Source organism: Geotrypetes seraphini, chromosome 7, assembly GCF_902459505.1.
Source record: "Geotrypetes seraphini chromosome 7, aGeoSer1.1, whole genome shotgun sequence".
NCBI classification, from domain to species: domain Eukaryota; kingdom Metazoa; phylum Chordata; class Amphibia; order Gymnophiona; family Dermophiidae; genus Geotrypetes; species Geotrypetes seraphini.
In genome coordinates this window covers 142,572,064-142,589,687 of record NC_047090.1, presented here as the reverse complement: position 1 = coordinate 142,589,687, position 17,624 = coordinate 142,572,064, and the positions used below count along the sequence as shown (strand labels likewise).

General features: G+C 43.5%; 1 protein-coding gene across 4 annotated transcripts in view; it reads left to right on the top strand.

The window, feature by feature from the left end:
* The window catches only part of ARMH4 (armadillo like helical domain containing 4), a 185,772-nt gene extending 168,885 nt beyond the window's left edge, over positions 1-16,887 (top strand). For 3 of the 4 annotated variants that reach the window (XM_033951108.1, XM_033951107.1, XM_033951105.1), the window contains 3 exons: positions 12,434-12,465; positions 16,298-16,432; positions 16,629-16,887. In XM_033951108.1, the coding sequence (XP_033806999.1) occupies positions 12,434-12,465; positions 16,298-16,432; positions 16,629-16,697 (236 nt within the window). In that variant the 3' untranslated portion in view covers positions 16,698-16,887. The remainder of the gene's footprint in view (positions 1-12,433; positions 12,466-16,297; positions 16,433-16,628) is intronic. The other variant, XM_033951106.1, reaches the window with a different exon arrangement.
* Positions 16,888-17,624: the final 737 nt, after the last annotated feature.

The window sequence follows — 17,624 nt, the reverse complement described above, 5'->3', positions numbered from 1 at the left end:
CTGACATGCAAAAAAATCCGGCAGTCGCCCCGAACCCAGCTCCACAAGCTGGCCAACAAATCGGCACCCGGATCGACTTGCCCGCACAAAGAAAACATGTGTACCCGCAGGGAAAGCAGGGTTAGCCACGAACTCCAAGAAAGGGGAGGGGCCCGACGAGCCCCCCAATTCCCTGCGCCACCAACCCCAAGCGGTCCGCAGAGGTCGTAACAAGGAAGCACAAGCGCCAGCCCCGGGTCTCAAGATATTGAACACTGATGCCGGGTCCGCCAACATGGACCAAAATCCCTGTGGGGCAAACTTAGTCTCACCCGTGTAGATTTCGTGCACCCAACGAAGCAGAGCCGCCACGTTATAGAGACGAAGATCCGGGAGATTGACCCCTCCTTGAGACCGCTCTCTAATAAGCTTTTGGTAACCAATTCGCGCCCGTCTAGAGCGCCATATAAAAGATGAAACAATACCTTTATATTTCCTAATATCTCTACATGTGATCCACAGAGGCACCATTTGCAGAGGATATAGCAACTTTGGCAAGAGGACCATCTTAAAAAGAGCAACGCGACCTAGAAAAGAAATCGGAAAGTCCATCCACCTCTTGCAAAGCGCTCCCACCGCATCTAGTTTGTCTAGCACATTTTTCCTATATACCACCCGAGGGTCCGCATGCAAAAACACTCCCAAGTATTTAAGCGTGCCCCCAGACCATTGTAATGGAAAAGAAGGATCATGGTGAGCCGCACAGTGCGAGTGGACCGCCAAAGCTTCCGACTTGTCAAAATTAATGCTCAGACCGGAAAACATACCAAATTGTTGGATAATCTGAATTAAAGCAGGCACTCCCATAATTGCATCCCCCAAAAATATAAGCATATCGTCAGCGAATAGATTGATTTTAAATTCTTGCGGCCCCAGATGTATACCCCGCAGGTTTGTAGTGTGCCTGATCTTAATCGCTAGAGGTTCAAGGGCCAATACGAACAGCATAGGAGAGAGCGGACATCCCTGACGCGTGCCTCGAGCTAGGGAGAAGGAGGAGGTGAGCGCCCCATTCACCAAGATCTGTGCAGTCGGCTGCTCATATAGCGACCGAATTCCGGCCAGAAAGCTCCCCATGATGCCCATCTGTGGTAAAATCCAGAACAGATAATCCCAGAGAACTTTATCAAATGCCTTTTCCGCATCCAGGCTGACAATAAGGGCATTCTCCTGACCCGGATGACTCCGTAGCAATGCCGGGTTCTGTAGCACAGATAGGGCTCGTAAAACATTAGCAGAAGAATACCGCCCTGGAACAAACCCGGCCTGATCCGGGTGAACCAGACCGGGCAAGACCTTGCCAAGACGTGCAGCCATAATGGCCGCGAAGAGCTTAATATCTTGATTCAACAGAGATATAGGCCGATAGGACCCCAGCTGGTCTTCCGCCCTTCCAGGTTTCGGTAAAACAACAATATGCGCATGAGTAAGCCGATGTGAAGGCAAGCCCCCCCCACACATGGCCTGACATAAAGCCTGAAAGGGACCAATAATCTTCTCCCCCAGCAATTTGTAGTATTCAGGGCCCAGTCCATCCGGGCCAGGAGCTTTCGCAAGCTTTAAAGCCCGTATAGCTCTCTGGATCTCAATGCCCTGCACTGGAGCGTTAAGTGCATCTCTCTGGTCCTGGGACAACTCAGGAAGGGGAAGGCCGCGAAAAAACTCTGCTCTCTGCTCAGTGTCACAGCTCCCCCGATCATATAGAGCCCGATAGAACTGTACAAAGCTCTGTTGAATAGCCTCGGGCGAAGTTGCCTCAGAGCCATCAGGAGCCCAGATTTTGGGAATATGTCGCCTGCGGGCCCTGCGATTAACCAAGGAGGCCAACAATTTCCCTGCCTTGTTGCCCCACCTATGCAAACGGTATTTATACATCTGAATATCCCGCAGGGCTCTCTGCGCCAGTAAATCATTAATTTGACGTCGCAGCTCCACGTATTGACTCTGGAGGGCTGAGGAACTCTTTCTATGCAACTCCCCCCGCACCTGACCCAACTGACGGGACAGATCCAGCAGTGCCTTATCCTGTACTTTCCGCTTATGGGAGGTGTAAGCTATAATTTTACCCCTTAGAACAGCTTTACTAGCCTCCCAGTATACCACCTCGGAAACATCAGAAGAGGAGTTATCGGTTAGATAAGAATCCCATTGGTTTACCAGGAAAGTGCGGAAATCTTTATCCTCATACAAAGTGGGATTCATTCTCCAGCCCGACAAGGTCCTCTGGGGCGCCTGGTGATCAAGAAGCTCCATCCAGACCATGTGATGATCGGAGAGTACTCCGTCCTCAATCATCACTCTACGGACTCCGGACAAAAGGGGTGGGGCAACTAGCAAATAATCCAATCTACTGTGTGCTTTATGCACTGGTGAATAGAAAGTAAAATCAGATTCGTCTGGATGGAGCGTGCGCCAAAGGTCCACAAGGCCCAACTGCGAAGCAACAAAGTTGATCCCCTTGTGTTCCCCTTGATGTAAGCGAGGCCTGGGAGGTTTACAGTCAATTAGGGGGTCAGCAGTAATATTGAAATCCCCACCGAGCACCAGTTGGTACTCGGAAAAGGGAGCAAGGGCAGCAACTAATACAGAGAAAAAACGATGAGAATACACATTAGGGGCATAGATAGAGCAAAAAACATATTTCGTTCCCTGAAACACCCCTGCCCAAATTACATACCGGCCCTCAGAGTCCGAAATCATTTTGTGCATAGTACAGGTATGTTTCTTATGGAAAAGCACAGCTACACCCCTCTGTCTGTTATTAAAGGAAGCAAAAACAAGCTCACCCACCCAATCCCTGCGGAGCTTAGCATGCTCAGACGCGTTGAGATGCGTCTCTTGAAGAAGCAAGACATCCACCTGTAGTTTCCTACAGTACTGAAGTACCTTACTACGCTTAACAGGAGAGTGCAACCCATCTACATTAAAGCTAGCAATCTTAACCCCAGGCATAATACTCAAATAGAACCAAAGTACACAAAAAAGACCAAAGATCATATGGGGCGGCAGCACCAGCTCTTCCCCATTATTCTAAATATACTTTAGTGTATAAAGGTGCCTACTCATTACAATATGTTGTCAATGGTCCCCAAATTTTTTTGAAATTGTTATAATTTCCTTTTTTCATGGCAATTGTCCTTTCCATTTTGTATTTATGGCATAATGAGTTCCACCAGAAGGTGTAATTAAGTCTGGTATAATCTTTCTAATTTCTAGTAATATGCTGAATGGCAACTCCTGTCATTATTAATAAAAGTTTATTATTATTAGATGAAATTTGACTTTTTTTTCTCATGGACGTTCCAAATAGAATTGTATTGTATGATAAAGCTACATGATTTTCTAATAAGCCATTAATTTGGGACCAAATTGATTTCCAAAAGGCCATAATACAGGGACCAAAATAAAGTAGATGATCTAGAGTCCCTGCTTCCAGATTACAATGCCAGCATCTATTAGACTTAGAGCTATCCAACTTTTGTAATCTAACTGGGGTCCAAAATGCTCTATGTAACAAAAAGAACCAATTTTGTTTACAAAGACAAGGCCAATGCTTCTTCTTTTGGACTCTCACCATGGCAAATAAGGAAAAAGGGAGGGAAGACATGGTGTCACATTGTCCCCTAGAAAAACAGTAAACAAAATTTTTTTTAAAAAATCTTCATCCTGGTGGAAGACTACAAGAGTATTCTGGTCAGTAAGAAGGGAATTATCAAAAGCATCTCACAGGAAAAATAAGTTTCTCTGTGCAATCAGACTTTGATATATGTGAGTAAACTTACACATGTTTAGCTTGAATAGAGGTAGTCTTGAGGGTCAGGCTGGCACACATATACCGTAGTTCAAAAAGGACTTAGGGCTAGATTCACTAAGCAAACCGATCGCGTACCAATCGGTTTGCAACCCACTTTCCCTCCGACCCGATTCACTAACCTGTGTACCGATCCGATCCGTGCATGCAAATGAGCGGAATCGGCATGCAAAGCAGGAAGGACGCGATTCACAAAACTTCTTCTGGCACACCGACTGGCTGACCGATCAAAAAACTAGCAACTGGTGAGGACCAGTTGCTTGTGCTAAAACCCTGGTCTCTGTCCCAATTCTCCTGCTCTGCCAGCCCTGCTCTCTGCTCTCTTCTCTGCCCCGATTCTCCTGCTCTGCCCGCCCTGCTCTCTGCTCTCTTCTCTGCCCTGATTCTCCTGCTCTCTCTGCCCCGATTCTCCTGCTCTGGCCACCCTGCTCCATGCTCTCTGCTCTCTACCCCAATTCTCCTGCTTTGGCTGCCCTGCTCTCTTCTCAGCCCCGATTCTCCAGCTCTGGCCACCCTGCTTGCACTGCAGGGAAGGGTGGCAGAGAGCAGGTGAGTCAGGGCCAGTAAAAACAAACAAACCCCAAAACAGCAAACACATGCGCAGACCATTTATAGGCAAAGTAGATGGTCTGCGCATGCGTCCTGATCGCTACCTAGTGATCCGTGTTGGCGGATGGGGGCATGCCTCCGATTGCCCCCCATTAGAATATTCTTGTTTGCAAAATCGATCGGCCCTGCCCGCATCGGTCACGATCGGGCAGATTAGTGAATCTAGCCCTTAATGTCCTAGATATGAACTGAATAGGGCCGGTGTGTCCATTCAAGTGCACGGAGCACAGAGCACTGAGATTCGGGGAGCAGCAAAATGCAGTGGGTAGGTAATTTGAAATTCCTTCACCTAGATACAGTATATTTTATCCCACCTTTGCTTCCACTTCTCTTTTCTTATCCCTACCACTTCTTAGTACCCTCACACTTGCCTTTAATTGTCCAAATGTTCTCTTAGGGGCCCTTGTCCCAAAGCATGGCTCTGCGTGTCCTATTTTATACCTGTGGGCCACATGACACTTAGCATACACCAGTGGTCTCAAAGTCGTGGCCCGGGGGCCACATGCGGCCCGCAAGTTACTGTTTTGAGGCCCTCAGTATGTTTATCATAATCACAAAAGTAAAATAAAAGTTTCTTGATCATATGTCTCTTTAGCTATAAATGACAATATTATTATTAAGACTTAGCCAAAAGGAAAGATTTATAAAGAGTTTTACCTTATGCAAAATTGTCATTTCTTTAATAAGACATTAACTTTTTTTTTCTGAGGCCCTCCAAGTACCTACAAATCCAAAATGCGGCCCTGCAGAGGGCATACACTAAACGTTAGTGAACGTGCCCCCTTGGTGGTTTCAGGTAGCCTCAGCATTGTACTTCCATGCATGCCTCTTTAAATACTTGCATATGTATATTTGTATCTTTCAGAATGTTCATAAATTTAGCTCAGAGAGCTATTTATGCATGCTGTTATAGTTGCCAGGGGGTTTGAAACCAAAATTGATAGTATTTACTTTAATTTCTAACTGTTAGCTGAATAATAACTTGGTGAACAAAGACAGCAATTACTAGCTAACCTACTAATGGGTTATATGCATTTTCTTTTTTTGCATTTCATGGAATTGCATTCAAGAACAAACTATAAGCTAATGGGTTCCAACCTACAGTCAAAGATAAAAATCACCGTTCTTTGCCAGAAATTGTATAACAGAACAGTTTAAATGGACTGAATGACAAAATGTTGTGTTCTTTTTCTAATATTTGCAAAGTCTGTTTCTCTTTGTGTGCACCTCCCTTTCACTTGCAAATTGCAAGCTTTACCACATGACCACATATTAATTTTACATTTTTTACTCTCTGATAAGGTTCATTACTAAGGGCTCCTTTTACTAAGCCACTTTAGGGCTTTAACGTGCGGAATAGCGCGCGCTAAATTGCCGCGTGCTCTAGACCTTAACGCAAGCATTGAGCTGGCATTAGTTCTAGCCGCGTAGCGCGGGTTTAGTGCGCACTAAAATGCTGCTTGCACTAAAAACACTAGCTTAGTAAAAGGAGCCCTAAGTCATTAGCAAAAATTTGTATGTGTATACAGTTTTAATACTAGATACACACAAGTAACTTTAGATGGATTAGAACCTGTGAAAGGCATTCTAGCTTAATTTCTCCTTCATGTTGCCTTCTACTAGGAGCAGTGGCGTACCTAGCATATGTAAACTGTAGTGTCCTAGGGTAAAGTGTAAAGTGTACTTTACCTTAGGACACTACGGTTTATCTATATTGAAAGTGTTTATCATCTTATACATTTTGTTTTCATGATATCTGAGTCATATTTGGCTATGTACCTAGCATATGTGACACCCGGGGCCCATCATTTTTTGGCACCCCCCCATCTGTACGAAAACATGATTTTTAGTAACAAGCCACATGTCACACATGAGTACCTAGGAAAACGCAGCATCTTACATACTGCAGTGAGCAGTACAACATCAATACATCAACATCAATACACCGCAGGCTGTTGAACAAACTAAAATCGATGGGATTAGGGGATACATTCACAACATGGGTAAGGGATTGGCTAGATGGTAGGCTTCAAAGGGTGATGGTAATCGGTACCCCCTCCAAAACGTCAGCAGTGATGAGTGGAGTACCTCAGGGCTCCGTCTTAGGGCCGATTCTATTCAATTTATTCATAGGAGATTTGACCCAAGGACTTAGAGGAAAAGTATCACTGTTTGCTGACGATGCCAAACTATGCAACATAGTTGGCAAAAGCAGTGTGCCTGATTTTATGACGCAGGACCTAAGACAGCTTGAACAGTGGTCATCAACTTGGCAGCTGGGCTTCAATGCTAAAAAATGTAAAGTAATGCACCTAGGCAAAAAAAATCCACACAGAACTTACACACTAAATGGTGAAACCTTGTCCAGGACCACGGTGGAACGTGACTTAGGAGTGATCATTAGCGACGATATGAAGGCTGCCAATCAAGTAGAGAAGGCATCGTCCAAGGCAAGACAAATGATGGGCTGTATCCGTAGGGGTTTTGTCAGCAGAAAACCTGAAGTCATAATGCCGCTGTACAGATCCATGGTAAGACCTCATCTCGAGTATTGTGTTCAATTCTGGAGACCACACTACCGAAAAGATGTGTTGAGAATTGAGTCGGTTCAGCGAATGGCTACCAGGATGGTTTTGGGGCTCAGGGAACTCACGTATGAAGAAAGGTTAAAAAAACTGCGGATGTACTCACTGGAGGAGCGAAGAGAGAGAGGGGACATGATTGAGACCTTTAAGTATATTACTGGGCGTATAGAGGTGAAAGATGATATCTTCAGTCTTACAGGGCCCTCAGTAACCAGAGGACACTCGCTGAAAATCAGGGGAGGGAAATTTCAGGGTGATGCGAGGAGGTACTTTTTCACTGAAAGGGTGGTAGATCATTGGAACGAGCTGCCTCAGAGGGTGATTGAGGCCAGCAGCGTGTTAGAGTTCAAGAGAAAATGGGATATTCATGTGGGATCTCTAGGAGAGTAAGAATCAGGGAGTAGGTCATTGGTATGGGCAGACTCGATGGGCTATAGCCCTTTTCTGCCGTCAATTTCTATGTTTCTATGTAATACACCCAATGTAAAACTAAACAAGCCAGACTAGTACAGATCAATCCTGCAGCCAATCCTAACAAAAAACCATGTCTTTCGAATACAAAGAACACAGAAAACACCTTCACCTAGTATGGAATATGTCATCACAAACTAACCCCTCCCCCTTTTACAAAACTGTAGTGTGCATTTTAGCCACGGTGGTAACAGCTCTGACGCTCTTAGAATTCTGAGGATCAGAGCTGCTACCACTATGGCTGGTGCTAAAAAATGCATGGTAACCCTAGTTTCTTACTGGGCCTTGGCAACTCTCCTTTTGCGGTTTGGGCTTCCCGGGGGGCCTCCCTTCTCTCTCACATGTTTGATCGGGACACGGGCGTTTTTGCTATGATTGCCCAATTCCAAAATCGATGGGACGTCCCCTGTCAGCAATTTTTTGCTTACTTGCAAGCCCGGCATTATTTTCAGAGTCTCCATCAACAGTATGGCCTGGAGTGGGTGTGCGGCCCCCTTGATGAGTATCCCTCGATGAGTATCTACTTTGTGTGCCGGCCTCCCAAGGCTCCCTCTCAGTGTGGTATCGGGTGGTCCATTCTTCTACTTCACAGGGGCACCTGACTCATCTATGGGACCAGTGGAATAGGGACCTGGCGACATCCTATACCCCTGAAGCTTTCCTGGAGCTCTTTCACACCTTAAATGCTTTTGTGAAATCCGCGGCTTGGCAGGAGACCCAATTCAAGATCCTTCATAGGGCTTACATTACCAAAGAGAGAAGTGCTCTTATGGGTCTGTGGGACACAGCTTTGTGTACTAGATGCAAAAAGGCTCCTGGGACATTACTGCATTCCTTCTTGGAGTGCCTTGAAATCTCCTTATGGAACTCTTCTGTTGGTCTTGCAGCAAGATCTGGAGTGGGATTATACAACGCTTCTCCTTGGCGATCAAACCCTGCTGGAAGCACAAGGCCTCACCGCCTCAGCGGCGCTTTATTTATTTGACCTTGTTAATGGTTAAACGAACAATCTTACAATATTGGACTCAGAATGGGACTATTCCCCTGGACTGTTGGCTCAATCAGATGACTGAGCTAGCACAGTTTGAACTCTGCTATCATAAATGCTCAGTCTGTCCATAGGTCCGGGCATACCTGGCTCTATGGAGAGAGTTCCTGCGGTTACCCCTAGACTCCCGGCATGGGGGGGGGAGGGATGGGGGTGTTTGAATGGGGAGTGTGTGTGGTACCTGATTGATTGATTGATGGTTTGTCTGGTTTATGTTGTCTGGTGTGGAAGTTGCCCCTTGCATTGGGGATTCTTAGGGATAAGTACTACATTTTGAAAAACCATTTATGGGGGAACTGGGATGCTTCTTCTGATGGCTTGTCCTGGAAGTGCGACTTGGAGCTTTCTGCCTAACATTATTTTTCTCTTCCTGGCTTGGGGAGGGCTCTGCTCAGTGACCTCACACTCTCTTTGGCTCGAGCACTTGTTTTTCTTGGTTTCCTTTGTTGGGGGTCCTGGGCACCTCCTCCTTTTCTCTTCATTTATGCATATGGTTGTTAAGTTATTCATATATTATCTGCTGTTGCTGATTGTTTTGCATTGTTCACTGACACTTCTGTCTGCATATGTTATTTCTGTATCCCGTTTGTTCCTCTGGTTGACTTTAATAAAAATGATTTGCAAAAAAAAAAAAAAAGATAATTTAGGTTGCGCATGGATATCCACACAGCATCTAACGATGCCTAAGTCGAGGGACCCTCCAATACCTAATGTCACCTACTTGAAAAGTAAGCATGGTTAGAGGCAGAAAATAGGTGTGGTTGACTTAGGCGTCGCTATGCGCTATAGTTAGATGCTGGTATATTAGGCCAGAGAAAACTTGGCCTAGTATGCTGACATCTACCACAGGGACACTTAGCAATGTCTAAGCATGCCTAGGTACCATTAGGCATGACTCTATAAGTGGCACCTAGCGGTTGATTGACAACCACATGGAGTGACGCCTACAAGTTAGGTGGTGCTAGGTACCTTTTATAGAATCAGGCCAATGGTACCTCAGTATAGATGCTAGTGCTGCCTGATTCAGGGAAATATTTTTTGATTTGATTCAATTTGGCCTATTGAATTGATTTTTCGAATCGCTTTGATTCACTTTTCCTGCCCCAGCCCCCTTTGTCCTCTCCAGCCCTATACCAGCACTGTAGTGTAAACAAAATAAACAAAAAAGACTTCTCCTTTCTCTGTCAGGTCCTAGCTCACGCTCGCTGTCTAACACCAGCTCTGGCAGGATACACATTTCAAATCTGACATATTGTATTCACAAAATAGAAAAATACAATTTTTTTTTTCTACCCTATGTTGCCTCGTCATTTTATTATTCAAATCATGTTAGTCCCAGGCCCTGGTTTCTGTTTTTCTTCTGTTAACTCGCTCACTAGGGTCTCCTGCCCATTTGACATTTTTTGGTATTCACTATCCTTCTTCTATCTCTGTACCTTCCCTTCCACTGCCTTATGCTTCTTTCCCACTGTCTACCATATCTCTCTCTCCCTGCCTTGTGCCCTGGGTCAAACCTCTCTGTTTCCCTCCATGCAGCATCTCTCCCTTCCTGCCTTCCATTATCATATGCACCATTTCTTTCTCCCCCATGCACCATCTCTCCCTGCTCTCTACCCTACATCCAACATTTCTCCCTCTCTTTTTTTCCATGCATGTCTTCCTCCCCTCTACCATATGCAGCAGGATATCTCCCTCTCACCCCTTTCTACCTCTGTTGCATCTCTCCCTTCCTCTCCTCCATCCTATTTCCACCAATTCTTCCTCTCTCTTCTCCCCCCCCATGTGCAGCAACATTCCATCCCTCCTAGCCCCCTGTGCAGCAGCTTTCTTCCTTATTATCCTCCTGGGTGGCAGGTTTTCATCCCTCTCTCCCATCCTCCCTGTGCAGCAGTTTTCCATCCCTCCTATTCCTCTGTGCAGCAGCTCCCAACTGACCCCCCCCTTCTCCTTCAGGCCTCCTAAAATAGCAGCAGCGGTAGCGGTGACCGGCTTGGCAGAGGCAGAACAGTGAACAGGCTTCTCGTGGCCTGTCTCCTAGGGCTTCCCTCTGTCGTGTCATCAGTGACATCAGTGATGCGACAGAGGGAAGCCCCAACAGGGCAGGTCAGGAGAAGCCTGTTCACCTCACTGCCTCTGCCAAGCTGGTCACCGCCACTGCTGTTGCTACTTTAGGAGGCCCAGAGGTGAGTCAGGACTCACTGAATCGATGAATCCAATTTTTTTTTAAAATCGATTCAAATTGATTCATCGAGGTGAATTGTTTCGAGTCAGCGAATTTGACAGCACTAATAGACACTCTCTTTATAGAACTTCCCCCTTATAGATTTCTTGAAAACTTTGGGAATGAATGGAAAAGTACTAATTTCAGTTTTTTATCAAGAACCTGACTTGTACCTTTGCGAGTAGCAGAGAGCTCCAGTGTGCTGGAGGTGAAGCTCTAGAAGGAGCCAGAGTGACCAGTGAGATTGGTTGATAGGACTTTTCTCTTCTTGTGTGTCATTCCTGCAGATGAGAGGCCTCATGATGGAAAGGTTTGAATTGAACCTGGATTTTCAGCAGATTTTGTAAAATATTCATTGTTAATGTGGTACAAGTCTTGGCAAATTTTGTACATTAAAATCAATATCCTGGACTACTGCTATCAGTAAAAGACACAGGTCCATATTCTGTAAGGAGTGAGTGTTGATTTTGCCATTTGATCATACACGTCCAGGGGGTGGGTGGGTGGGGGAGATACTTTTAATTTGAGTGCAATTGGTAGATATGTAGAAAGGGGGGGAAATGATATATGTATTTATCATAAAATATAATTTGATAGAATTAAGTGCTGTTAAAGTGTAAACTGTCTGTATAATATGTTGCACTTATTTTTGGCTTTAAAATGAATAAAGATATTAAAAAAAACCAAAAAGCCACAGGCCCATATTCTATAAATAATAATAATAATAATAACTTTATTTTTGTATATCGCAATGCCACAAAACAGTTCAGAGCGGTTTACAGGAGATGAGAAATGTACATATGCAATGAAGGTACAGAGAATTAGTTATCAAGTATATGGAATAAACCAGAGGCAATTATAAAATGATCCAATAACTGTTGCAAGGGGGGTGCAGAAAGGGGCACCTTAAGTTAGGCGCTGGTAGGTGCCCTACCGGCGCCTAACTTAAGTTAAAAATGCCATTAAAAAAAATAGAAAACCAATTTAAAGCATAAAATGTAGGCACCTACCGTTGCCTGCGTGGCCCTTGTGAAGGCGCTTTATGATGCCTAATGCCACTCTAGGTGTTGCTAACACCAGAAGTGGTGTTAGGCATCGTAAAGCACCTCCATAGGCGTGATTCACGTGAAAGGTAGGTGCCGGAAGTGTAGGCTTTGCAAACCGTGGCCTACATTTCCGGCACCTACCTTTTCCGAAGCTGCGATTCTATAAACGGCGCCGTTGCGTGATTGTCACCTGACCAGCCGCCGTTTTTAAGGCGTTCGATGATAATGCCACCATTTATAGAATCTGGGCCACAGTGTCTCGTCCTTCTTAAAAATTTGCATAGAAAATGAATTCTATCTAACTAAGGGCCTCTTTTATGAAGCTGCATTAGGCTTTTTTATCGCCGGCTGCGGCGGTAATAGTTCTGATGTTCATAGGAATTCTATGCGCATCAGAGCTTTTACCGCCATGGACGGTGATAAAAAAAAAAAAAACAACTAATGCAGCTTCATAAAAGGGGGGTGGGGTGGGGTGGTAAAGAAGCAAGTACACAGTACTTTCTATAGATATTATAAAGTATTTTACTAAATTTTATAATACAAAATATTGAGCATAAAATGCACCTATAAGATTGTAATAAATCATACTTTTTGTCTTTTTAGTAAGAAGCTGGATGGAGAAACTGAAAGATAAGGTAGGGATAAAGCTCGTCTCTAAATAATATTATTGTTTTTATCATAAGTAGCAGCTGTGGGGTTTTGGGATTCTGAGATTTTGGACACTGTTCCAAAGAGAGCCTTTTCCATTCTGTTATGGAAAAAAATCTTTTAAATAAGATTTCTTGCTTTTTGGTATGGCAAGGGCTTGGGGATACCGCAGAAGCAGCATTGACAGCCCCTTTCCCAGCTCACAGGAAAAAGGGAGCACTATCCATTGCAGAACATTGACATCTAGTGGTGGTTTAACAGAACTTGTGCTAGATGGGACCATAATCATCCACAAGGACAAAGAGGGAAATCTTAGAGGAAAAAAATAGAGAGGGGAGGTTAAATAAGAGGAACTGGGCTATTTTTTGGTTTGGCATAAGAATGGTATTAGACCCCAGATAAATGTGAATAAATATCATGGGGCCATAATATAGAACAGAAGGATCCTACCTATAGACAGTTCAAATATGATTGGCAGAAGTGCAAGTCAAAGGAAAATAAGTTTAAATGGAACATAAGAATTGCCGCTGCTGGGTCAGACCAGTGGTCCATCGTATCCAGCAGTCTGCTCACGCTGCGGCCCTTAGGTCAAAGACCAGTGCCCTAACTGAGACTAGCCTTACCTGCATACGTTCTGATTCAGCAGGAACTTGTCTAACTTTGTCTTGAATCCCTGGAGGGTGTTTTCCCCTATAACAGCCTCCGGAAGAGCGTTCCAGTTTTCTACCACTCTCTGGGTGAAGAAGAACTTTCTTAAATTTGTACGGAATCTATCGCCTTTCAACTTTAGAGAGTGCCCTCTCATTCTCCCTACCTTGGAGAGGGTGAACAACCTGTCTTTATCTAATAAGTCTATTCCCTTCATTATCTTGAATGTTTCGATCATGTCCCCTCTCAGTCTCCTCTTTTCAAGGGAGAATAGGCCAGTTTCTCTAATCTCTCAGTGTTCGGCAACTCCTCCAACCCCTTAACCATTTTACTCGCTCTTCTCTGGACCCTTTCGAGTAGTTCTTCTTCATGTACGGCAACCAGTGCTGGACGCAGTATTCCAGGTCAGGGCGTACCATGACCCGGTACAGCAGCATGATAACCTTCTCCGATCTGTTTGTGATCCCCTTCTTAATCATTCCTAGCATTCCGTTTGCCCTGTTCACCGCCACCGCGCATTGCGCAGATGGCTTCATTCACTTGTCATTCAGTACAGTCTCTTTCCTGGGGGGTGTCTCCAAGTACTGCACCGGACATCCTGTATTCATGTATAAGATTTTTGTTACCGACATGCATCACCTTTCACTTATCCACATTAAACCTCATTTGCCATGTCGCAGCCCATTTCTCGAGCGTGTTTATGTCACATTGCAGATCTTCGCAATCCTCCTGCATCTTCACTACTCTGAATAACTTTGTATCGTCTGCAAATTTAATCACCTCACTCATCATACCAATTTCCAGGTCGTTTATAAATATGTTGAAGAGCACGGGTCCAAGCACCGTACCCTGTGGCACTCCATTCCTGACACTTTTCCAGTACAAGTATTGTCCGTTTACCCCCACTCTGTGTTTCCTATCCACCAGCCAGGTATTAATCCACGTGAGTATTTCACCCACGATTCCATGGCTGTTGCTAAAAACTAAAAGTTAATAGAAATTATAACTCCAGATGTTAAAATATTGTTCCAGATTTTAAACTCATTGACAGATGTTCAACATACACAAGATCATATTTCAGATAATCTTCCTATGGCTGCTCAACTAGGAGACTATTTTAAAAATAACATTTTAGATATTAGGAATAAATTTATGAATCCAAACAGAGAGCCAATTGACTACCCTATTTTTTCTCAAGATAAATCATATCCGGCAGATAGAACATGGTCAGATTTCTCTCCAATACAATGTAACTCTTTTTCAAAAATACACTACTTCTTATTGTTATCTGGATAATTGTCCTCCATATATAATGAAAGTGGCATCTGTAGTTTTAAAAATATAATTAAATGAGTAGATTCAATCACAACTGGAATCAGGAATATTCTCCTCTAAATTAGGAGAAATTGTGGTTACACCAATTCCTAAAGATAGAAAGAAATCTAATCAGGATATTTCTAATAATAAATCTGTTGCTTCAATTCCCCTTGTAAAATTGATGAAGGGTTTAGTTATTTTTCAAGTAACAGATTTTTTAGATAAGCTTAATATTTTGCATTACTCACAGTCAAGATTTAAGGCTATGTTCAAAGACACAGTTAAGGGGTGATCCTTGATGGCGACCTTTTCCTCTCTAACCATATCTCCTAAGAAGTCTCCACCTCGTTCTACTACCTCTGGCAGCTACAGAAAATCAGATGATACTTTTCAGAACCAGATTTCGCTCAATTAATTTATGCTTTCGTCTTCTCCCATATGGACTACTGCAACATGCTCCTAAATGGGCTCACTACAAAAACTGTCCATCAACTACAATGAGTACAAAATGCTGCCATCCAACTCCTAAAGAATCTTCACAAATGAGACGCAATCACCCCGGTGCTGTGCACTGCCCACTGGCTACCGATTGAAAAACAATGTATATTCGAAGGCTTAGTAATGGTCTACAAACTTTTCCATGACATGGTACCAGCCTATATGGCCTCCAAACTTCCGCACTATGCCCCGAATTGAGTGTTTCACTCGCAAGAAGAAAACTAATTACACATGCCCTCGGGACGCACCCTCCACCTTGAGACCACCCAAAAAAGATCTTACTCACACTACCTACCCATATAAGATAATTAGAAGGTCTACTGAACTTCAGGAAGGCAATAAAAATTCACCTCTTCCCTTGACCCTCAATGAAAGTGCACCAACTCAAATTTCTAACCATGCCATGTTTTGCCACATTTTGTCACACTATCACCATTTCTCAAACACTTTACTACACTATACATTGTATCTTCCACACTACGATTTCTCATGCTATGTTTGCTGCACAATGTTTGCCATTCCATGTCTACCGTGCTAGGTTTTATTATGCTACGTGTCATACTAGGTTAGCCATGCTTGTAATACTGTGCTCACCATGGTATGTCTCACCATACCATGTTTTGTCATATTATGTTTTACCATGCTTTGTTTATTATGTTTTGCCCTGCCATGTTTGCCATCACTTTTTACAAATATGCTTTATTATGTATGTAAACTTGTAACCCATTCTGAGCTCTTCTGGAAGGACGGGATATATAACCAAATAAATATGTTCAACACAGAAACGATGATAGGTTCCTTGATGAATGACATACGATCTTTACTCTATGAGGGTATACAAATGCTTCTCCTTCAGTTCAATCCTTCTTGCACATTTGTTTTGGTAGATCACACCCTCATATTAGCAATTTTTGAAGAAATTGGAATTACAGGTCGTGTAAATAATCGGCAAAGGGGATTTCTGTCTAATAGATCATATTGGGTTGAAATAGGCACAGATCTTTCAATTTGTTAATGAAATAATGATTTGGGCATTTAGCAAGAAATGCATCCAAATGCCACTTTATGTCATTTTTTTGGGATATTTTTCTCTTTTGAAAATGAGCCCCATAGTATATCAGGGGGCTCTATAAGGGTATTAAGCAACATTGTCTACACAGTGCAACTGAATATCTACAGAGAACCATGGCTAGGGGAAATATCTATTGACTTAACTGCCACTTTTATTTGCATATTTCCCTTTGAATGTTGATCCCTACATGTATATTAATGCATTCAGTATTGCGTAGATTAAAGCTATATCTTCACTATAGATGAAAAAAAGACAAGGCATTTGATTCTTCTCTTCTTTTGCAGGCGGGATATATGTCAGGCATGCTGGTTCCAGTGGGAGTTGGTATAGCTGGAGCCTTTTTCATTTTGGGAGCACTCTACAGCATTAAGATTATAAATCGCCGAAGGAAAAATGGCTACAAGAGGCATAAGAAAAAGGTACCATAACGACAAAAGAGACTACGGTTCCCCCTCTGCTTTTCGCGCACCCTGAAAACAGAGCCTCATCCTGAGACACCTTGCCTTTCCACTCAACTGTGCCCATGCCCAGTATTGCACTCTGTGAGTTACACAAATACTAGACATCACCACTTAAAGATTAGCAGGTTAATGCTTCTCTCTCTTCTTTCTCAAGCAGAGAGAATTTAACAGCATGCAGGATCGAGTAATGCTCCTTGCCGACAGCTCCGAAGACGAATTTTGAATCGAATCGTGGCACTGTTCTGATATCCAATGACATTTATACCGAGGAATGAAGTTATGCTAGCTCACCTCTATTGGCCCACCATGTACTATCCATTAATGGTTTCTGCTGCACTGAAAATAATAGCATGTTGTAATCTTGTTTAAAAAAAAAAAAAGATAGCAGGTCTACTTATGTTCTATTCCAGTACTTTATTATACTGTATAATAAGGCATATTTCCACGTGTTACTCAACAGTGACCTAAACCAGTTCAGCATCCAAACAGGAAACTCACTTTTTTAATTTTCAATTTTTTATTACAATGAAATAAACAAGTAACTTAAACCCCCCCCATTTTACTAAACTTTGATAACGGTTATTAGCACAGGGAGTCGTGCTGAATGCTCCGATCTGCTCCCAATGGTCATATGAGTAACTCTATGAGTGTCAGGAGCCGTGTGGAGCATTCAGCGCGGCTCTCTGCGCTAATAACCGCTATCACGATTTAGTAAAAGGGGGGGGGGGGGTTAATGCAGGTCATTGAAAGAAGAGTACTACACTGGCAGAATGAGTCGCTGTAGGCTTAATGCTGATCAACCGATTGACTGATGGACTGTCACACTGAAGCAGTGAACATTGAATTAACTGAAGGAAGAATGGATGTTGAATGCCTGGTAAAAGGTGGATGTGTGTTCCAGGGATGGAGAGGGAGATAAAGAGACTGTGAAGTGCTTGCTTTCTAAGCCCAAGATGGAAGTTTATATACTAGACAAGAGAGGTGCAAAGGAATAGCCATAAGGACTAGGGAATCTGAAACGACCAGGCAGGTGTGAAAGAGACTGGAGGGGCTGGGTTACATTCAACATTTAACCTATTAACCCCCCCCCCAAGAGATTATCCCCCTGATTCTTTAATTTTGCATGCCTAATTTTATGCTTAGAATGTAC